The 23,790-nt window shown below is 37.9% G+C and overlaps 1 protein-coding gene across 2 annotated transcripts in view; it reads right to left on the bottom strand.

Moving 5' to 3' along the window:
* The window catches only part of MEGF10 (multiple EGF like domains 10), a 109,929-nt gene that overhangs the window by 12,706 nt on the left and 73,433 nt on the right, over positions 1-23,790 (bottom strand). For both annotated transcript variants that reach the window (XM_055791541.1, XM_005240370.3), the window contains exons 14-22: positions 14,783-14,929; positions 11,864-11,998; positions 11,367-11,495; positions 8,278-8,406; positions 6,377-6,505; positions 3,683-3,811; positions 2,973-3,209; positions 1,489-1,616; positions 1,196-1,319 (exon numbers count right to left, since the gene is read on the bottom strand). In XM_055791541.1, the coding sequence (XP_055647516.1) occupies positions 1,196-1,319; positions 1,489-1,616; positions 2,973-3,209; positions 3,683-3,811; positions 6,377-6,505; positions 8,278-8,406; positions 11,367-11,495; positions 11,864-11,998; positions 14,783-14,929 (1,287 nt within the window). The remainder of the gene's footprint in view (positions 1-1,195; positions 1,320-1,488; positions 1,617-2,972; positions 3,210-3,682; positions 3,812-6,376; positions 6,506-8,277; positions 8,407-11,366; positions 11,496-11,863; positions 11,999-14,782; positions 14,930-23,790) is intronic.

Here is a 23,790-nt window from a genome sequence, read left to right as displayed (position 1 = left end):
TGAGAAGGTGTTTAGAAAGCATGGGGATCCTCTCTGAACCTCATGACTCAACAGGAGGGCTGTATCGTCATGCTCGTCCACTCATCAGACACCCCATCTTTATTTATTTGATCTCATGTCAGCTGTTCTGTTGTTTTTACCAAGACTAATGCCCAGGTCACCAGCTTAGAGTAACCCAAGTAATCTCATTTGATCTTCTAGAAAACAGACATAATACCAGAATTCATCCAGTCCTCTAGAATCTCTGTGTTACTCAAGATCTACTGCAGTGGGTTAACCACAGCCATTATCTTGCAGCAGTCTTAAGTGCTAGTACAAATGCTCTAAGAAAATGTAAAGTTAAACACTGACAATTTTGACTGAAAACCTTTCCTAAAATAGATCTGAGCCTGAATTGTGATTAGACCAAGACTGGGGATGAGCACAAAAAATTTAATACTGCATACTGTTGTTCCGATTCCCACAATCTGATCCTGATAAGGACCAGAAATGAAGGTAATTAATTAAATTATACTGGCACTAAAAGTCCCTTTTAAGGCTTCCACTGGTCAGAGATATGGTCAGTGCAATCCAATCTTTCTGGAATGCATGAGATTGGGAAAGGATGAAAAGACAGCAAAAGATAGCATAAAGCAGGATATGGCAACTCTCACCACTTCTCGGGAATTTTTCTTCCTAAGGACAGTGCTCTGTCTTTTGACAAACAGGAGGCTTAGTTAGGAAGATGCTCATAGAATTTACGTCTGAAACAGCTCAGATGAGAAACTACTTTCTAAAGCTTTGACTCTATTTGGTCAAGATTTAAAAAAAAAAAAAAAGGATATATGTAACCTCTCATTTCTTTAACAAAGATAGGTAATTTTGCCAAAGCAGACTGTTAGTGTACAATACCCATTATTTAATGAAACTATTTAATAAGCAAATATTTTAATAAAAATAATAGGAGTTATTTTGCATATCATGTCTGCACTGGGCATGAGACTGATTCACCATTCCTTACAAGGAGTCACATTTTTACCTCTAAGGATACTACCTTAAAGGAAGATCAAACCTATAATCCTGAACCTCACACACAGTCTGAGATGCCTGGCATTACCTTGAGCAAAGAACCAGGAAAACAACCCTGCCTTCCAGCCCACTGCAAGCACAACGAATCATACCCACATTCTCCTCCTCTGTTGTTTTTTTTCCTTACCAAGCTCATTGAGGTAGCCACCATGTTTCCAGTCTGCAGGCAGTGTTCCTGTGTAGTCCATGATGGTGCCTCGTTTTCCAGGTTCCACATTTTTAAGGTTCACAAATAGCTGATTGTTTTTTGCCTGTTTCAAAGAAAGACAGGTAATACAAATTAAAATCAATGGGAATTTGCTGAATTTCCATGTTATAATCAGGGAAAGCAAAAATAAACCAAATATGAAAAATTAGGGAAAAATGTAAAATAAACCAAAGGCTGGTTTACTCAGAAGCATCCAGATTTTTATGCTTTACCTTTGCCAGGGTCAGTCTGTCCATGTTGTTGACATGAGGGGGGGTAGTGCATTGAGTTAGAGTATGATAACTAGGGTTAGAGAAATAGTGACTGTTAGCATTTCCACCATTACCGTGAGGGATGGTTTCTGAAAAGAAGAAGAAAGGAAAATGAACAACTAAAAATAACGTGCCATTTCTTTCTTAAGACGTTTTTGGCAGTGCTGCACTGATTTCAGAATCTGAATTAGTTTCTTGAAAAAAAAATCTAAAAATCTTGGACTCACTGAAAGAAATTAGAGATACAGTGCAGAAACTGACTAGTCATGCTCTTGCTTTCAGCAAAGTGCGCTCACAAGTGTTACTTGCTAACTTCTCTTTCTGCTGCGATGTCTTGCTCTCTTTTGCCTCTGTAGTCATAGCATTGTCCTAATGATATACACTTTTACCATCGAGTTCACAGCAGTATTTTTTAGTGCTTCAAGAGCATCACCACCTTTGCTGACACATCTTCCTTGACTCTGAAAACTGTTTCTGCTGGCTGCTGCTTTCCTTAATACCTGTGTGCAAAAAACACAGTATTGCCTGAAGTTTCACGTACCCATTGCATCCCAACTCAAATTCACTTTCATAGGTCGAAAGCGCCTGCTTTGTTTCAGAAGCATTGCTCCTTCCCTTCATTTGTTTCAAACTTGAGCTACTCTGCAATCTGCCTGTCTACAGAATCTTGCCACAGCTAGTGTAAAATCCTGATTTTCTACAGCTATAGCAGTCTTTCGGTATTCAAGCTGTTGGCATTAAATTTAAAGTCTCGGTAGGAACCATATTTCACCACACTTTTCAATTCTGTTTAAAAACAGGCACAAAGGAATAGAAATGCCCATAGTTCTACTGTTTCATGCAGAAAAACATTTGAGGATGCAAAATGTTACGTAATAAAGTGAGGTATCTGGTCACTTGTTCCTTATAAGTAACACATTTTACCAGGGTAAGCCACCTTCACAGTTTCAAAAGCAGAGATTAAAAGACTATGATGCAGAACAAACTAAGCAGCTACAGATATAGGGGCAGCATCTTTCTGAACTCAGATAAACTGTCTCTGGTAGCTGAAAGGTAAGCACACAGGTCTACCATCACATCCCACTGGTCTCATGTCCCAGTTTACCAGCACCACTGTCAGTTTGATCTCAGGGGCTTCTTTCCTGTGAAAAGCAGTTGAAGGCACTATATTAGTCTTCTGCTTCCTAAAGAGGGCAATGCTTCCCTGCCTCTCTTTCCAGGAAGGCTTCCAAGGCAAAACTGTAGACACCCTTTTTGAAATCGAGTATGTCCTGTTCACAGCAGTCCTCGCTAATACAAAAAGGTGAAACATGCATATTCAAGCCCTGTTAGGGGCAGATCTGAACCCCTTCAGAGCTTAGCTAAAACAGCACAAAAAAAAAAAAAAAAAAAAAAAAAAAAAAAAGAAAGATAGAGAAAAAAACCCTGTTCTAAATATAGCTTACCTGAAATGGTATAATCTGCATTGATGACCCTCATAGCAGGGGTATAGGTCACTGCGGGCATATTTGTTTCTTTTCCTTTCTGCTTATGTCTGTAAATGATGAACAGCACTAGCAGGAAAAGCACAACCAGGACAAGAATGATGATGCCTGCTATAGCCCCTATCTGGTAAGAATCAGCAGGGATGGCAGTACTGGTACGGCTTAAACTGTTCAAGTTTCCCACTATAATTACACCAGCTGAAATACAAGAAGAAATGAAAATATGTGGCAGAAATTCAGAGACTTACGTGTCAAAGGCTGAAGAAAATATTTCACTTCTAAATCTTTCTCCTAATTTAACTCAATTTTTAATGCCAAAATGGAACTATGTCAGAAACCAGTGTGAAGACAATCCTAGCCTTAAGGAAAAGCACTCATCTTCTTCATAGAAAGAGATATTTTCATAGAGTTTAAAATGTAAAGAATATTCCCTACTCAAAAGCACAGAGCAGGTAAAACACACGCTCTTATCAGCAGGTTTGGACAGCACAGCACTAAAACATTTCATGCAACCTACATTCGAGTGCTTCGTTCCAATAACCTATCACTGAGGCATCTAATATTTACAAAATCTATAGAACATTTATAATTTAATAGCATGGACTATTTAAACACACATGCCTTATCAGATCGATTTAATTTACAATAATTTCATTGCATCTAGGGTTTACCTTGGTCACACCTAGCCCCTTTCCAGCCTGGGCTGCAGTAACATGTTCCCGTGATGTGATCACAGGTTGAGTTGTTCAGACAGTCACATATCTGCCGGCATCCATACCCATATGTACCTTGAGGACATTCTGCACAAAATAAGTGTGAATAAAAATCAGACATAGTCAATATTTCTTGAATCTTTTGGTGTTACAGATCTACAGCACCCTACGAGGTAGCATTTGTTTCTAACCCCATACGTTTCTGTACAGGGCCAGCAGATGGCAATGTGTTATTAGAGATAGACCTCTATGGAAAAGATTTTCTTAAGAGGGTATCTTATCTGTGTGTGTGTGTATATGTATGTATGTGTGTGCTTGTAGGAGCAGGAAAAGGAGAAGGAAAAGGAGAAGGAAATCGTAATCAGAAGTGATTTTCCTTTACCTGCAAAGTTGCTGCCACTAAGACAGTGAAATTAGGGGGAAAATCGAAACAACAAAGATTAAAAGCGTAGAAGACAGTGAAGAAATGGTCAAAATGTGAACAAAGTGCCAGTTCTACACAAGAATGTCAGCTCTAAACCACGTAATCGTATGAGTACAGCTAGACATGTGGACGGTGTTATGTCATATGACAGTTGTGCTGATGTAGTAAAAGAGCAAGAGATTAAGTGCCATAACAATGAGTCTTATATTCACCACTCATTTACATAAAAATAAAACTGGTCCTAGGCTGCTTATAGCATACTTTGATATGTAATCTATACATTAAGAAACTACTTACAGGAGACTAATGCTAAACTATGAAGAATTAGATAACTGGAAGAGTTTTGCATGATTTTTTCTCTCCCAGAATGGTTTGAATACAATAATTAATTACTGATCAAAGTGTCTCTTACATCATGTAATTAGCATGGTAAAGAATTATCCTACACTGATAAAAATTCTTTCTTTTATACTGCTGCCTCTGTTACTGGGTGGCTTGTTACATTATTGTTCTCATGGTTTGAGGAAGTGTGGCATTTCTTCACCTTCTGAGACTCAATTTTCTGATATCTCTCAGGAGTTTTATAACTATACTACCTTGGTTTTGTTGTTTGTTTGTGTTTTTTTAAGAATCTAACTCATCTTTAATGTATTCCTAATTTATAATAATTTGCAAGATAATGTAACACAATAGATGCCAGAGAAATGTTCTTGCAGTCTTGATAAATTGAGACTCAAGTGGAATTTCATGCTTATATACTTTCTCCTTTTGGTTACATTCAATAAAACAAGTTTATAACTACTGAAGTCAACGGCTGGGCAAAAACCATCACCCCATAATATATTTTGACATTTTGAAATCTCAGTTGGAATGACAAGTCACTTTTTAAAACTGACGTTCAATTCACTAATACCAAAACATTTGTTAAATATTACTAAATCATTATCAAATTATGGTATAAGATATAAATTCTATAAAACATAATCATAAAGTTAGATTTGCCAAAGTATTCAAAATTGTTTTTTGATATCATGACATCAAGAGAGGATCTTTAGAAGTTTATCTTTTCCCAAACATTATTGCTCTTTTGAAGTGAAACACTGAAATCATTGGAGTGGAATAAGAAACTATAAATAGGTAATAATTACATATTATCAGCTATTATTTCATTGAAATAAATATATTCCTCTAAACCATTCAGATTTTGTTGTAACTATATTTGTCTTAGAAAATAAAATCCACTTCCAAATTTTTAGTGGGTTTATTATTTTTTTAAAATTTTTATTATTTATTGATTAGCCTGAACATATTTCCTGTTGCAGCTGGGGTTAGACCCAATGCCGGGGAAATAAAGTGTCTGTAAGGATGGTAACCTCCCCTCCCTTTTGTTACAGTGCTGCCAGGTGTGGCACATGCTATCTTGGCTACTGCACAGCCCTTCAGATCCAGGTGCTGCTAAATCAGTTCCAGTTACAGGTAATTCATAGTGTCCTACACACATCAAAAGCAAAGGCCTTTGCATGACACAAGGATAGGTTTAAACCTTCACAGTAGTGCGCTGAATGGATTGCTTTGCACTGCACTATAATGGATGAGGTGTGGGAGCACCACTCTGTGATGTTAGCAAAAGCTGGACTGAGTTCTGTGCTTATGAGACAGATTATTCTTTCAATGTTATACAATGTTATACCACCACTGATGTCAGTGATGTTATTCTTGATTTTCTTGGATAAAGAATGATACACATATGAAAACAAAATTCCATTTAATATGTTTTTATAATGCAATTGTATTGTAAAACCAAATTGCAGAGATTAATTTTATCCACGAGGATTGATGTGGTACTTGTTATCTTTAGTTTCCTAACTATCAGTTTTAGTTGTGGTTTATGCTAATGATAGTTACTTGGATTAATTTGTCGCTTTTACATGTCTAAGTTGTTGGGGTTTTCTTTAGTTTTAAAAAAAACCCAGAACATAATACAAATGACTCTTATGTGTACTTATAAATTGAAGTAAACAGCCATCAGAATCATAATCAGTCTTAATAACTACTTCTGTGGGCTTTTATGTTTGGAAAAAGCCTAGGTCCAACTCCTGAAACTATTTTGGCATCAAAATTCCCACTGAAGCCGAAGTGCTGTATCACAACACTGGCCAAAACAACAGAGGGTCAGCTCAGGGTTTAGTATTTGCTATCAGGCACAAACAATTCCCATCCCTACTCACTCTGCTCACAGTGCTTCCCCATGAACCCTGTGCGGCAAGTGCACTGCCCACTGATGTGGTCACAGTCCGCTCCGTTCTGACACTGGCATACCAATGCACAGTCCTTCCCGTAAAAACCTAGGGGGCATCCTGCAATACAAGGAGGGAGAGGAGAAAACGAGTGAAACAACCACTCTAGAAATAAAATGCAAATATTCTGGTTAAGTATGTTACCGAGAAGTCATTTCTGTAGCCCTGCTACTCAACATGGCATTCTATAAACACAATAGATCCAAGACCTACCCTATTTCAAGTGGTTTAAAATACACATTAGGCAAATGCTACATGAAAAAGAGGTTGGGGAATTGTGCAGACAGCAGATGTTCAGAAGAATGCAGCAAGAGGTGCTCCTTGAAGAAATGGGTTTAAGAAGATATTTGAAGGAGAAGAAAGAGGGCAGTTTGTGAACCAGAGCAGGGAGTCTGTTCAGTGATTAATGAACCTTTGGACATATTTTCTGGACAGTTGATGTTGAAACATAAAATAAATAAAAATAAAAATAAAATCAAAACAAAAACAAAAAAACCAAACAAACCAAAAACCACCCCAAAACAAACCAAAACAAAAAGCCCAAACCATATTGTATCTCAGCTCCTCACAAAGATACCATTTCAGTATGAAGAAGACGTATCACTGCAAAGAGATCATTATTCACCAGCAGGAAGCAAAATAACCATGATAGCTGACAGCTGAATCAGTATAGTAAATGTCTTCCAGAGCTGCATCCATATGGCCTTATAATATACCTGTTATTTCCTGCCACTGACATTATTCAGTTGAAAAACAAGAGTTCTGTTTTTATGAAAAACTTGTATTTATACTCTGAATGCAAAACACAGTTAGCAGTCTTATTTTTCTTGAGTTCAAAGACAGTGATTGTGCCCAGATTACAAACAGTGGGGGTGCCTGGACTGAAGATAAACCAAACTGAAACTGTAATATAATAAAGATAAGAAGCCAACTTTATCAATATCTATCTAACAAATATTTATTTCTCAAACTTTGCATGAACTCTTACCCAGCATATAGTAAGTGCCATACACCTACACCCAGTCACTGTACAGCTTGTGCTTTTATTTTAATGAAAAGCTCCTGGAAAAAAACCATTATTAATACATTAATTACATGGGGAAAATTGCAAAATAAATTATAACATTACAGTCTAGTGAGGTGAAGTTTCTAAGTTCCAAATAAAATACCTTCTGTATCAGCATATGAATTGCAGCAAAGCTAAAGCTGTTGTTACAGTTGCCCCTGGGAGGCAGCAATTACAGATATGAGATGTACTGTACAATCACTTAGCAGTGACTCAGGGACTGTGCCTCAGTAGACCACAACCACAGCTAAGCTAGAAGCTATTCTCATGGCTTCAGTCAGCTCTGTGTTACCTGACAGTCTTGGTTGTTGGGTTCTTGCTGCTGGAATACTTCTTGGGGAGGTTTTGGAGAGAAATGTAATTAGATGCTACCATCATTCCACCCCGTGGGGAATGCCTGCAAAGCTGGCACCATCTACACTATGGACTACAGTCATAGCTGCCCATCTGCAGTGGTAACATCTGAATGTCAGTCATTCATTCTGCATGTGCACACGACACTCTATCCACAGGGATGCACAGCTCCAGCCAAAAGTTGTCTTCCTCTGAAGGATGGCTTAAGAGGAGCCCAAATGTAGTGGTAAGCACTCTGCCAGGTTTACACAGGGGCCTCCCCTGCAGCTATGGAGTTAATGTTCACAATCAAAAAAGGCAACTTCACAATCAAAAAATGTTCAGCAGCATCAGTGAATAAAGTATGAAAAAAACTGAAGGAAAATTCTGTCACAGATTTGTAGACCAAGAACGGATAACAAAAGTCACTTACTTTGTGTACAGTAAAGGCCAGTCCATCCTGGGGTACATTTGCACTCCCCATCATAGGCACTGCAGTAAGCTCCATTATGGCAGTTGCATGTATGGATGCAGTTTGGTCCCCAGTGGGAAGGTGGGCAAGCTAAAACAACCCAGAGCAATTAATTAACCACAAATGACAAAGATCCTTGATACCCATGAATAGAACTGCTTACATTCACATAGCAGCACTGCTTCATTTGGGGTTTGTTGCTTTTCTTTTGAACACATTTGTTGGGCTACTCCATTTTGAGCAAATAGCCACAGGTATTTTTCTTTAACTAAAAGATCATTTTACTCTAGATAAAGTTCTCGAAAAGATCCAATGTGTGAAAGAAACCAGTGATAATACTTGATACTGAGTAACTGGGACATTCACAGTAGCTTTCTCATAGAGAAGCCATGTAGGTTTCCTTTCCTAATTTATTTTTTAATCTGCAAACAGGTCAGTTGAGCACAGTCAAGGGATAAGCCTTCTAAGCCTCAAAACTGAAAGAGAACAGAGAAGGCTGAAACACATGCTATAGCCTACAGCTTTAGAACCAATACTAAGCTTACTTCTTTTACTTCCACTGTTAGATTCTACAAAATTGCCTATACATGGTGCATATAATCAGGACTATACCTTAATCAAGTTAAGTCAGTTGCTTCTGAAGGTCCATTAATCAATACAATATTTCTAAAAACCAAGTAATTATCTATAAAGTGGAGATTTTTTTCACTCACAATCATGTCAACATGTTATGAAATAGAACTGCTTTGAAAAATGTCATGCTGAATGAATTTGATATTATGTGCTGCCATTACAATAGTGAAGTGGTTCCAAAATGCTCATTAGTATTCAGAGACAGCAAAAGATAATTTTCTTCATGTCAGAATATCACTAAATGCAGAGGGGACTCTAAGAATAGCCCCTTTCTACTGATTAGGATTCACATCCTTAAGTTTTGTTTGTCTTTTTAGTAAAGAGATGCATAATTTAAAAATAGTTTTGTGGAAGTACAACACAAGTATTTCACAGGAGAGAAGAAACAGGTCAGACACAGAAGCCTTGGCTTTATTCCTGTGTAAGTTTAAGAAGGTTGATACCTCCTTGTTGTTGTGTACTGATTTGGTTGTCCAGAGACCTGTCTGAGAGCAATAAAAATTCTTGAATCCTTTAAATGTTTCCATAAAGATTCATCTATGTGTGAGCTGTATTTTTGCAAAGTGTTATCTTTGCCCAGATTGTACTTCATTAGGAAATATACTATGTTGTATTGAAAAAAAAGTATACCAAGTTTGTTGTTTCCACTTCAATTGTGTGTTATAATGATTTTTATTATTGTTTTGTATTTGAAATTAGTGGCCAACTAAGAAGGAACGTAAATTACATATAGATGAAAGGTTAGAAGTTTCAAAAAGGTCACTAGTTCCAAAAAGAAATTAATGGAATCATTATTTTCCATGTGAACGAAAGGCCTTTATACAAAGCAAATAAACTTCCTCTGTTACGGTTCATGAGCACAGCCTCAATAGACGCTTCCATTCATATTGCTGGCACCATTCTCTTGTTATTGATTCAGTGAGTAAGTCCCTCCTCCTCCTAAATACCCCTATTCTGCTACTCTCCCAAGTACCTACTTATTTTACCATAAAAACAGGGACCTTTGTTGCTACTGCCGTCCAGAGGAATAGGCCCAAGATTTATTTTGGTATCATATTGAATTGTGCATGCTAATCACTTCACAGAATTTAGCCAGCAAAGGGTTTTTTTCCAAATTGACCAGATGTCACATTGCACTGGTACAGAGCCAGCTAACCTGGACCAGTCAAACCATAAATGATATAAACCAATGAGGCATGTTATTAGGAAATGCACCTCCCTGGAAACCCCAGCACAATGTCTTTAAATTTCTGACATATCAAGGTCTGGTATAGCTTCTTTTATTCATAAAAATGGGTTGACTAAAATTTTGGCATGTATGTGTTTCAGACTGTGCAGATTCTGGTACCTTATGGAATTGGATATGCTGTTTGTGAGAATTTTGCTTCAGATATTTCTTTCCTGTCATTGGTAATTTGCATAGACCCAGCAAGGCATCTGGAGAAAGCCTTATTATTTACTAAAATAACTCTATGAAACATAATAAAATCAGGGCCTAGCCCTTCCCATTTTTAAGTCTGTAACAAAGTCTTCACTGAGTTTTTTGTACCAAAACAATACTCAGTGAGGTAGAATGACACTAAAAATGTGCATTGTGAAACATTTATAAAAGAAAAAAAGAGAAATATCCACCAAAAAGTTGTAAGCACTTAAAAAAAGTTATAGTGAAAAATTTCTTAACAAAATGTTCAAATGTTTAACAAGAATAAGGATGGTCTTGCAGCCAAAGCACTAACTTGCATCTGAGAAAATCTTGGCTTTGTTCTGAGCCTTGCCAGTTGCTCTCTATGCAATTGTAGTAAGAAAAAAATCCCCTGTATTTCAGCGCCTCAGCTCCTGATTTGTAAAATAATACCTTTGTTATTCATGACTGTCCTGAAGCCCTGGTACATTCACAACACTAGTGTGATAAAACTAAATAATTACACACAAGCAAACAACAGATCAAGAACCCTCTTTGCAATGCAAGATTCATCAACTCACAGACTTTTTCATGTTGGAAGAGACCTCTAGCATCACTTAGTTCAGCATCCTACTCAAAGGATCTTCAATGACAATAATTTCACAGCCTTTTCCAGGCTGGAGACTTCAGAGACACTCTGGACAGTTGCTATGCTTGACCACTTTCACAGTAATTTTATTTTTCTTTTCTCTAGTAAAAGTCACTCTTGCTGCAACCTGTGCGCATTGCCTCTTGTCTTTTCACAGTGCATTTCTGAAACAAGTCTGACCCAGCTTCTCTACAACTCCTCTTTGGACAGTGGAAGACTGGGAATTGATCCCTTCTAGGAACTCTTCATTACATACCATAAGGTCCTCATTTCTGACTTAATGTTTCTTTACCAAAAGGTAGAGAATTTAAATAGCTGAACCCTGATTAATGGTTGTAAAAATGAATAAAAAAAGTGGATACTTACGCTGAGAGCAGTCACTACCGATCCAGCCAGGGTAGCACTGACAGGATCTATCAATAGGATTACACGTTCCATTATTGGTGCAGGTGCATATTCCAATGCAGTTCTTGCCAAATCTGCCACTGGGACACACTAAGAACATATTGTCAGAATTAGAATTCCTTAGCAATCAGAAGAAGATTGTATTTTCTTTATTTCAAGAGAAAGCAACTGATGTTTGGATCAAGAAGCATATTGCTTAGTATAAAGTAAGGCATTATAAATTCTGGTAAGCCCATTATACACATTCATTATACAAATCATACAAATAAGAATACAGTGGGTTTCATACTTAAGGATCAGATGTTTAAGCAACTTAAACCTGCTTAAGATTCCTAATTTATAAACTGCACACACTAACCCTGAAATTATTTCTGATTTTATAGTTTCCAAGTGATGGAATGTAAATGATTACAGTGCTTGGTCTCTGGATCCCACAGAGTCTTTATTACAACTTGTACCTTCATTACAGAGGGCTCCTGTAAATCCAGGTAAACAGTCACATAAGCCGGTAATATGGTGGCAGGGACCACTACTGTGTACACATTGGGGGCACGTCTGGCTGCAGCGGTGTCCATAAAACCCAGGGGAACAAACTGGAATCAGAAAGAACAAACTGTCACTGCTTCCTGCACCTTCTATACAGCCGTGAACTACTCTTCAGTGCACTTGTTCCTGATGTTGAATTAGCTCTGTTTTCTTTCTTTTTTTTTTTTTTTTCTTCCAGTGGTGATTGTCATTATTAATACAATTCAATGCTTTACACTCATGAAAGGAGATCCGCTTGTTTTCCTCAAGGGTTTAATATATTCTGGTTAGTAATGACTTAGTTGACATTCTATTACTTGTGAGACCACACTGTACTTGGGTTATGTTTGAAATGCATATATACTTCATATATTATACATATTTGGCTATACATTATATGTCCTCTACAATATGAACATATTTTAAAGCATATTTGAAGAAAAGTAATTAAAAACCCCAGAGTGAATAGTTTTATCTGTGGATGAGTAATCTTAGACTTTGACTTCTTATGTGCTTCCCGACTTGGAATACAAATAGCCATTACTTCACAGACAAGAACGTAAATGTTTTCTAGTCATCCTTTTGTTTAGGTATTCACCGTACTCATTACATGATACAGACATCTATGCATCACCTAATATTTAGAGAACCTGAGACAAGAAATACAGAGTTGTCCACTTAATACTTATGCTAAAGTCCCTAGTTTCTTAGAAAAAAAAAGGGGGGGGGAATGCTGTAACATAAAATCTCTTGCTCTTTTGGCATTTATTTCCTGATACGTTAGAATATTAGGTAATGCACCAAGAGAAATACCTGTTGCACAGCAGCAATTAACACTGACAAAAACTAACTCGGAATCTTTTCAATATTTTAATTTCATTCAAGATTCAGACTTTTAATTACACGCTTGATACGAGTTATGTGGCCAAATCTCTAGAGAGATTAACTTTTCCAAGTGAAACAGTGCCAAAAGGTCTTCCTGTTTACTGAAAGGCACTTTCTGACTGGGATCCAAATTATTCGTGTGACCTTTGTCTTCCTGGCCTCCAGACTGTGCATCAGAGAGGGGCACTGAGAGCCACTGGACTGGAAGCCTCTTCTCCAGGTTATAGGCACAGTTCCAAAACATAGGGAACATTTTTACATGTAGTGTTACACTTAGTCTGCCTTTGGATTAACTGATTAACTGCAAGGCCTTTAGAGATGAGATAGTGAGAATAATTACTGCACTTAGTTAGAAATGCTTAAGGAACACTAATGCCATACTAATGTGGGATTTAGTAGTGCCATAGGCAATCACATTCTTCAGCTTGAAATCTTGCTGTTCCCAGACTGTTAGGACTTTGCCCTCCTCTGGTTCTCCTACCTTCTAGTAATCATTTCATGTCATCTCCTGCCTTTTAAGCCTCTTGGAGGATGTAGTAGCATCTCTGCTTGGCCCTACTCCACCTGCTTTTGTACCTGGCTTCTGGGACACTTCTGAAAACAGGGCTACCCTCCAAGGGCAGAGGACTCACATTTCTCTTCTCTGAACACCTTTCCCTCACAGCTTGAACAACTCAAGCTGAAGATGGCTAGACTGCTGGTGAACTCAGACAAATCTTCTTGGGAGGCTAGATATTTTGCACATCATCTTATTTTTGCCTCCCTGTTTCTGGTATGATTTGCCTCAGTTCATCTGTAACTCTTCTTGTGACATTTAACCTTTAGAGAGACAAATTTTTCAAATGCAGCTATGGCTACCTATGATATCTTCTACTGACTGTGAGGCCCTGTACTGGTTCTCTTCATGGAAGCTGGTATGGGGCTATGTTTCGGATTTGTGCTGGAAACGTGCTGCTAACACAGGGATGTTCAGTCACTGCTGAGCAGCGCTTACACAGAGTCAGGGCCTTTTCTGCCCCTCGCCCCACTCCACCAGCGAGCGGGCTGGGGGTGCACAGGAACCTGGGAGGGGACACAGCCGGGACAGCTGACCCCAACTGATAGTCCATACTGTATGACACCACAATCAGCATACACAGTTGGGGGAAGAAGAAGGAAGAGAGGGAGGGACATTCAGAGTGATAGTGTTTGTCTTCCCAAGTCACTGTTAGACGTGACGGAGCCCTGTTCTCCTGGAGATGGCTGAACACCTGCCTGCCGATGGAAGTGGTGAATGAATTCCTTGTTTTGTTTTGCTTGTGCATGTGGCTTTTGCTTTACTTATTAAGCTGTCTCCATCTCAACCCATGAGTTTTCTCACTTTTACCCTTCCACTTCTAACCCCATCCCACAGGAGGGGGAGCGAGCGAGTGGCCACATGGTGCTCAGTTGCCAGATGGGGCTGAACTACAACAGGCCTGATCCCACTAGCCACTCTTTGCTGCTTCAAAGTAAGTGCTAAAAAAGTAGTAATTAAGCCAATGATTGCTACCGGACAACAGGCAGCTAAGGATTCTAGCTTCTAAAACTCATGCATGTTTTATTTGCCTACCAAAATACGTATTACAAAATTCATGTTCATCAATCACATTTGGAAATGCTTTCCTTTAGAATGGAATCCCCTACTAAATTCATTTCTTAGAAAGTCACGTGCACAATAATGTCATGGCACAGACAGTGAAAAAATGTAAAGTTGTACCATGACAAGAAGAGCACTACTAGCTGGAAACATCTACTAATTCCAGATAACAACTCACTTCTGTATATTCACACATTTTGACAAAACGTTCAACCAAGGAGTGTTTCATAGTACTTCATACTACAATTAACAAAGCATCATGGTGTTAGATCATATGTATTCAACGATCAATCAATGATTCAATGCATTAAAAAATCAAGAGATTTTAAAGCATTTATCTTGTTCTTACTTCTCTGACAAGTGGTGCCTCTGTATCCTGGTGCACACTCACAGATTCCATCATCTGGAGAGCAGGATGCTCCATTTTTGCAGTAACAAGACAATGAGCAATTTGGACCCCACTGTCCCTCAGCACACACGCTGTCACAGTGGATGCCTGCAACATAAATAAACAAAACTGTCAGCCTTTGCAAAGAACTCTTATGCATAGTTAGGTTAAACCGTTGGTCCTCAGAGGTCCTCAGAGGACCCATTTTAAAACACAGCTCACAAAACCTGTTTATGAAAGTATCACTAATATCTGGAACATAGAACAAGAACATGGTAAACTTGCATCTCTGTTCCTGCCTTCCCCCCAAAACAGTGAATTTCTTTTGTATTCTAGTTTTAACGATATGTACATGAAGGCTGATCCTGAGCTCTGTAGTAGGGAAGCACTTCTGCAGATTTACATGGAAGATAAGAGCTCCATGGGATGCTACCTCCAGGCTTCCTGCCTGCCGATATTTTAAGATCTCCAAAGATGAATGCAAACCTCTCAATAGCATAAAGAGTTCCATAATTTTCCAAGTCCTTTACACATACAAAATTTTAAAAAGGTCTTTTATTCCTCTCACTTTCACTGCTGGTATCAATAGAGAGAACTGAAAGAAGAAATTAATTTAAATGCAGCAAAATAATGGCTTTTGCCTTCTCCATAACGGCTGTTTCAAAAGAGCAAAAGCTTATTTTCAAATTTTATGTTGGAGAAATGCATGACAAAAGGTATTGCAGAAACTTTTCCTTCTGAATGTAAAAATTCTTAAGGTCTGACATAATTTTCTGTAATAATGGGGCACAGGACATGGAATGATTTCTAATTAGTGGTGAGCTGATTACTGCTCAGTCTCATACCAAATGGAAAAATGTAGAGCACACAAAAGGTTTCCAAACACACCATGTGAGCATTCCAAAATGCTTAGCTGCAACAGTGTTAAGGATGCTGGTCAGTCAGTGCTTTGTCTAACCATTTTGGCATAAAATTGATTACAGAGGCCACAACCTGAACCCTGTGCATAAATCACAATACAAACCACTAATTTTAATCATCCAATCATGGGATGTTGTTTTTCTTTGCAATGCAGCAACATTAATTATAACTTTCCTGTTTGTTTTTTCCACTATCTGCTTTTAAATAGCATGCTGCATGTTAAATGCCAGCAGGCACCACTGTGGAACTCAGACCATATTGTGTCTACAGTACTTTGCATTAACAATTAAGTATTATGGTAGTGCCTCTACTGAATGAAGCCCTTTGCTACGGGAAAAATGGACTGAATCCAACCACAAGCATGTCTTGCTTTGTAAGTATTTCCAGCAAAATATGACACAGGCTTACTAGTTGCCAGAGTCCTAAAAAAGTAAAACAGTTTCACGTGTGACAAGAAAATAATCTTTTTAACTTTGAAGAACAAAACTTACTGTTCTTCACAATACTGAAAAATAATTACACTGTTTACTGATAGACCAGACTCAGAGGTGATTGACTCCTCAACCACCACAGCCTGTGCTTTGTAAATCTGTGTATATTCAAAGACTAACTCTCTAATCAGAGGAAAGGTAAAACTCCAGACTCTCACAATGTTTGTTTCTCTGCAAGACAATCAACAGATAGAATAATCAAATATGTTTCAGCAGACTGCACCAACTAATGCCAGCAAGAAAGAAAACACTTGTCTTTCAGAATCTAGATGCTAACTAGCAGCAGACAGTACATGGGAAAGCCCCAATTGTTCAATGATCATTGATTAATACTGACCTAAAACAAATTGTCAGAAAATGAAAGGCTTCTTATATTCTTACTTTTTCTTTATTGCCTGCATTGGCAATGTCATTCTCCTATCTTTATCTACATTTGAGAGGCAGTGTAGACTTGCTTCTCAGTAGCCTGGGTCAATTTTTTCATTAACTACCTATTTGTGGATAAATAGATAAAAGAGAGTGGTTTGATTTTGAGAGATGCTGATGTACATGAGCAGGATGAGACCATAGCATATTTTTTTTGAAACAAGACCACTTATTTCAGCTGCATAAGACTGCTCTGCTTGAGGTTCCCAAATTTGAGAACTCAGGTTTGTAAGTCTGTGAAAGCACAAGCAGACACATGCAGAGCATTTCAGCATTAAGCCTGACATTCTCTTCACATGTTATCTGTCATATCATACATAGCTTCATTCAGTGAACCCTGCTAGAGAAAAGACATGTTTCACGGAGTCTTAATGGGTTTCAGTGGTGTTCGGTACACAATGGTCACTATTAACAAGTCAGCGGTTGCCAAGAGTTACCATAGTGCATTATCTGAGATTATGTAGACCAGTGACATACAATAACACCAGGCTCAATTATATTATCTTGATCTGTGCACAGAGGATGCTTTATGACAGCATGGTGTCAAAGGGTGATACTGGGTACACTGGGATGTAAAAGACAAGGGGCCCTGTGCTGCATAGAGTCATGATACTTAAAAAAGCCAACAACTACCATTAAAAAAGGAAGAAGTTCCTCCAGTGCACATCAGGGAAAATGATCCATTAGGGTAACGGAAAAAATTAGCTTTTCTTTCCCACTTCCACCCCTTATGAGGAGGCAGTCAGGTGAAGAATATCCCTCTACTTAGCCAAGAAACAGCGTATCCTAAATACCACTGAATAATAATTATGACAATATATTGAGAGAGTGCTGAACATTACTTCTGTCTCACTGTAAAAGGAATTTTATTACATAGTCATTATTAATCATAAGCAAAACCAATTTCACTCCTTTGTGTGTCAAGAATGAATGTAGCAATGCAGAAACACTAATTTAATGATTTATTGCATCTCTACTTATAAAAGTAGTTTAAAGTCTCATTCACTCACTGTTAGGTAAGTTCACAAGGCACTTAAAAATGAGAAACTGAGTTTCACATCTTATAGCTGTAAAAATCAAATATGTTTATTTTTGAGAAAATTTAGAAATATTAAAATGACTAAAAAATAAAAAGACATTTTCAGACTGATGTTTCATATGAAATTTCAGCAAAGCAAGCTATTTTTTTGTAGAAAAACTAGAAATTAGTGAGGAAAAAGAAACATTTTTACTAGAACTTACAAAGCAAGATTAGGCTTAGCTTTTACAACAGTCGTATCAACAGTGTACTGGCTTACGATTGCCACAATTTCAAGTGAATATTAATCTTTTATGCAATAAAATTGTTTTTTGTAAGTTTTCACATTGATTTTGATACTGATAAGGATATCTGTGAGGAAATGTTTTCGCCAGAGCTATGGACAAAGAGCTCTTTGACGGCCTTCACAAGTTGCTAGGCAATAGCTGAATGGTCATGATAAACTTCAGCTAAGCTGCTCTGAAGAAATGCTCATGCATTTAATGCCCAGTGCTTTATGCTGGGGGCCTCACATCTAAATCAGCATTCCACCAGCATTTGTAATTGCATGAATGAAGTAAATAATTATTTAGAGATACCAGTGTTTCTGCCCATGCTAGCAGAGTGTTTAGATACTCCCTATGCTATACTTTTAAGTTGAGACTCCATGGTCCAGCCAAGTCAGATCAACAGAGAGCTAATTTGTTTTAGCACTCAAAGGGGAAAAAATCTACCAATTATTTCTTACAATCTTCCCAGGCAAATTTATTACTGGACTAAGTGCAATTTTCCATCTTAGGAGTCCATTAATCTGATTAAAAGTTATCAAAACTTTAAAAAAAAACTATTTTTTTCATATAGAATATGTATTTGCTATACAACCTATCTCCATGACTCATGGAACTTTCCAGTATAGTCTCATAGAATTAAAACCTCTTTGTATATTGGTATACTTCCTATATGTCAGAGCTAAATAGAGCATACAACAGCTTAAACCAGACAAGGATCAAGTCCTCAAAACTGGGGGAAATGTTGGTGTCATTAAAGCTAATGATACATTTCCATCATGGTCCAAGATCTCAGCCTTCATATTTGAGAGAAACAAACACTTGATCATTACTGTTCAAGGACGCTGAGACTCACTGTGAGAACTGCTTCCCTACTTCTCTGTCAAATGATGGATGAGCAGCCTAAAGAAAGGGGAGAAAGAGCACAGAGAAGAGGTGAAAACTTCATAGGCACTATTCAGAAGTACTCTTATTGTCTTTAAGGGAAGAGAAGTACGCTGCTCCCTAACTGAAGACATCCAGAAGACTCAAAGTAAGGAGCTAATTGAACGTATCAAAGATTTTTCTCTAGGAATTCAGACCGCTGCTTCTTCACTGCAGCAGCAGGAGAGTTTGTGCCCATGAGTTTTGGTAGGAAGCCAGCTGCAAAAGCTTGTCAAAAAAACCAGCCCTGTATCAGAATTTGAGGACAAAAATCAGCATCTGCAAATTTTAGTGGCAGGATCACTTTTGAGATATCCCTGGTATCCTTCTGAAGGCCATACTGTTGCTACATACTGTTATCCACTCCAGTGGTGCTCTGCTTTTCATTTACTTCTTTTAGGTAGCCACAAGAAAGTACTACTTCTCCTTTTCTTATCTTCTTGATAGGCAGAAAATAAATTTACTTAATCTACTGATTTAAAGTTCTTCTTCTAAAAGGGTGGTATATCTTCCACATAAAGGACCACCACAACACACAGGCAATAAAGATACAGACACAGTGAAGTCCAGACATAGGGGCAGGCCAAACCTCTTATTGAAGAATTCATCTTCCTAAGATTGGTAAGTAAATAATACTGCTTATCATGACACAGTGCCCACATATGATATCATTTTGCAGTACACTGCATATCCATCACAATGGGACCTTGTGCTTCAGGAGCCATGGGGAAATTGGACAAGGTGGAGGTAGCCCATGTTCTTGCAGGAGGTTCTCAGCTTGGGTGCATTGGCGTGCCAGCACCATGCACACCACTCCAGCAGCGGCTCGTTTCGCAGTCTTAAGATGAGGAAGATCATTGACAGTACTTTTATGCCTTTTTTCTTCTATGTAGCAGGGGGAAAATATACGCACACATTAAAAGCTAAGGAGCAAGGGAGAGTTCTAGTTGACACTTCCCAGGGGACCTGGTTATTTGCATCAGCAGGGCAGGTGTCAGATGACAGTTCTCCCTGTTATAATCCAGCAACAAATGTGCCTCTTAGAAATAATGTCAGGAGCACATGGAAAGACACAGCACTTCCTCACAGAAACAACACATCTGGTGATGGGCAATCTGACTAGTGTCAGCAGGTGTCCGGCACAGCAAAAAGTCACCAACACCCTATCTGCTGTAGCATATGGATGAATACTATGCATGCTGGTAAAATGTAGGCTGATATTACTGCATCTGTCTTTTCCAAAAACCAACGCTATTGTTTTGGTACAGATAGCAGACTAGTGGTATTTCATAATCCCTGGCACTGCATAACCTTTAAATTGATTTTAAAAATAACAAATGTTGTATCAGTATGACAGGACATTTCTTCACAAACAGAAAGGTCCAGCAGAACTGCACTCAAGAAAGCACAAAAGTGATGTGTTATCCTAACACCCACATTACCATAATACAGTAATAAACAAACTCTGAAGAAAAACCTCTGCCCTTTTTACAATGCTTTAATGTGAAATCTCAGTTTGCAAGAATATGAATTCTCTAATCTTTTAGGTAATTTGGAAAAATCGTATTTTGACAGCTGCTTGCAGAACAGATAAGATTAAGGGATGAAATGAACAGTTACTGTGGTGCTTGCTGGGTTGTGGTCACTGAAAAGAAGCAGTAGAGTTGGCTCTTTAATGGAAGTTAACAAACTTTTGGTATAAATCATTAGGAGAATTAATTATCATCACCTACTAGGAGAGTACATTTTCTGCACCTTTCTTCTGCTTTCTATTTTAATGGTTCTTACTTTTTTCCACCGTCTAGTTATTGCACTCCCTTCCAATGAAGAAAAGTTATTTATAAGATACAGTGAAAATGTCAAGGGATGAGAGCGTTTGGGGCAGACATCATCCTCTGCGTGGGCAGATGTTTCTCTTTTGTGCCATCCTGTCATGTGGCTCCTGGAACATGATGGAATGGTCAGATTGCCAGGAAAAAAACATCACCCTTAACTCTTGCTTTTCTATGCAGAATTAAGCTGCTGTATAGGGAGCACTTGGTGTACACTACAGAGCGGGTAGGATTTCTAACAGGAGTCCTATAAACAAAGTCACTTTTAAGATGAAAAATCTAAGTATAATCCTACGAAACAGAATTTAAATTAAAAAAAGAAAATATGAATTAAAACAGAACCTCATTAAAACCATTTTTAATTATTTTGTGACTTTTGTAACAGGTCATGACAATGCAATAGTTAATAACTGAACTTACATTTTCATTCATAACTAGGACTTACAGAGTAAAAGATAATACATTGGGCACGTTAAAAACAAAACAAAACAAAACCCCTACATTAAAACCCTAAACTATATAATATCTTATTGTTGACCCCATGTCAGCTGCAGCTGTATTTTGAGACTAAAACACAGTAGCATGTTAACCAGGCTGCCCTTCAGTACATGACAACAGCACTTGTGCCCACTTCAGCAGCTCATAGTTCCCTCACTACCCAAGGGAGCATGCACTGTACGGGGCCAGTGACACCACCACCCCCACCCCCCCGGCCAGCATGTTTCCTGTTCCCCAGCATTATGGTACAACTATGTCATCCAGCAAGGGAAAAATCTTCCACTCTTTATTTATTTCTGCAAAGTTATACGAACTACTCCCTCTGATGAAACTCCCTGGGGAACATGTAGACAACTGCTCTGTTCACAAGGCTGAGAAAAATACTACATTTAAAGTATTTGTCTGGAAACGTCAGATAAATTTGGGAGCATCAAAACATTTGGGGAACTTTACTTTGGATCCATCAATTTATTCTTGTTGGAAAAGAAAAAAAGACTCACAAGTTCACATTTTTAAGCTTCCTCGAATGTATTTACTTTTTAATACTACCCTCCCAATGGTTATTAAACAACTAAATCCTTCATTTGGGTTAGATAAGTATTAGACTGATCCAAAATAAATTGCTCCCTCTCTCTCTCTTTCTTTTTGGTAAGTAATACTAAGCACCAAGAACTAGTAAGTCTGATGGTTACTTCAACAAATTTAACAGAAAAAATCTAAGCTGTTCTAATATAATTTGTTGCATTTTAGTACCTTTGTATGTTTTCACAAATCCTCCATCTGCTTGTCCACCTATTATGCATGCAAATATGTATACAACCTCCCTTCTTAATCCTACAATCTAATGCTATCTCTGCAATGTAACATTACAGTACAGCTATTTGGGAACCTGCTTCTAAAGTATTCTTTCCATTTTTTTAATCATTCTAAATATAAGTATCTACACAAAGACCAGATTCCTCATAGGCATTGCTCTAACATGTGAAGTGTAGGAGGAGGATTTTTTCAGACACTGAGTATAAAGCAAACTATGCCATTTATGTTCTGTTGTGTGTCTGGACATCACCAACATGTTGAAACTAGTCTGTTACACACACTGTTGTAATGACATCATCCAGGGACAGATGCTCAATTTTATCTTTCTGGTGAAATCTTTTTCCTTTCCAAATATGAACATGAAATCAGATTTCACTAAAGGCAAAAATATTGTCTCCTTCTCAATACCTGAGCTCAAGCACAATCAAGCTTCATGCTGTTCTTGAAGGCTTTGTCATGTCCCAGGCTAGTTTTATCACACTGGCTATGTAATTTTTATAATCTGTCATGAAAAGTTGCTAGATCTTTAGTATGGCCTTTCAAAACTACCTATTTTAATCTGGTTTCATTCATTAATGTACTTTTGGTTTCTCATGATTTCCCTTGATTTTAGAAAACTCACAAGTTGTAGTTTGAGCAGTACATCTGGAACTTTTGAACGGCTCTACTCCCTACACCATGGTTGCTCAAGATCAGCACCTGTTCACATGTTTTTTTAATATGGCTATTTGCTTAATAAATTTAAAAATTTAAGAAATTGTATTTTGAGCAGATCCAAATATAAGTTTGACAAAGTGTGCCCAAACACACACATTCACAATTACCTGAAGCTACCTGAAAGTAAGAACAGTCATCAAAGGCCATTAACATCATAACAGCATAATCACAGATTAGTGTCTCACAAAACAGTAATAGATCGCATAATGCTAGTAGTATTTTTTCATAATTGGCTCAATTAATTTTTATTATTTTTCCACGCTTGTGGCAGTCATTTCCCAGAGGTATCTTAGTGGCTGATGGTAAGTCACACTGCAGCCTGGGGGAACAGAATGAAATCAGCAAACTCCTGGCTCAGCTAGGTGAGTGCTAGCTCTGGAAGCTTCCATCTTTCACACTGAAAAGATGACAGTAGGGAGACTCAGCAGTGAGAGGGGCTCACTCAAAGAACTTGGCAGAAGCCTAACATACGGACAATTTGCACAAATAATAAATGGCTTGGTCTTTCAAAGCAAAGCAGGAGCTCTTCCTGCCCATGTCTGTTATCCCCTACAGACTTCCACTTCCTATCTCTCAATAATCATAAAAGTCATGTTCAGAACAGAAAAGTAGAAAAAATACTAGGTAAGCTGTAAACAACTGCAACTAATCAACCTGAACTGCAGACATAGAGTATTACCTACTTTGAACAAAATGCCTGTGATCCATCTCCAGAGCTAGAAAATAAAAGCACATAAAAATCTAAGTTGGTGAAAAAACTCAGTAAAGACTGGATCTGGGGGAGTCACAAGCTCTACACAAACTTTTGTGAGCACAATGATTTGCTAAACTTGTCAAATAAATGACTTGCTGCAGATTGTCTGCTCACCTCCACCTACTTCATATGGAAGCACCAGAGAAAAAAAATTATATATAATACATCATGAACCTGTACAAGTCAATTAGGAAAAATACTAATTTATAAATGAGTGAATGGATAATAAATAATACTGTTATATCTGAAATCTCAAGAAAGAAATAATCCTTTCTTTTCACAACA

The sequence above is a fragment of the Falco peregrinus genome, chromosome Z (assembly GCF_023634155.1).
Source record: "Falco peregrinus isolate bFalPer1 chromosome Z, bFalPer1.pri, whole genome shotgun sequence".
NCBI lineage: Eukaryota > Metazoa > Chordata > Aves > Falconiformes > Falconidae > Falco > Falco peregrinus.
This window is presented reverse-complemented; position numbering and strand designations above follow the sequence as displayed.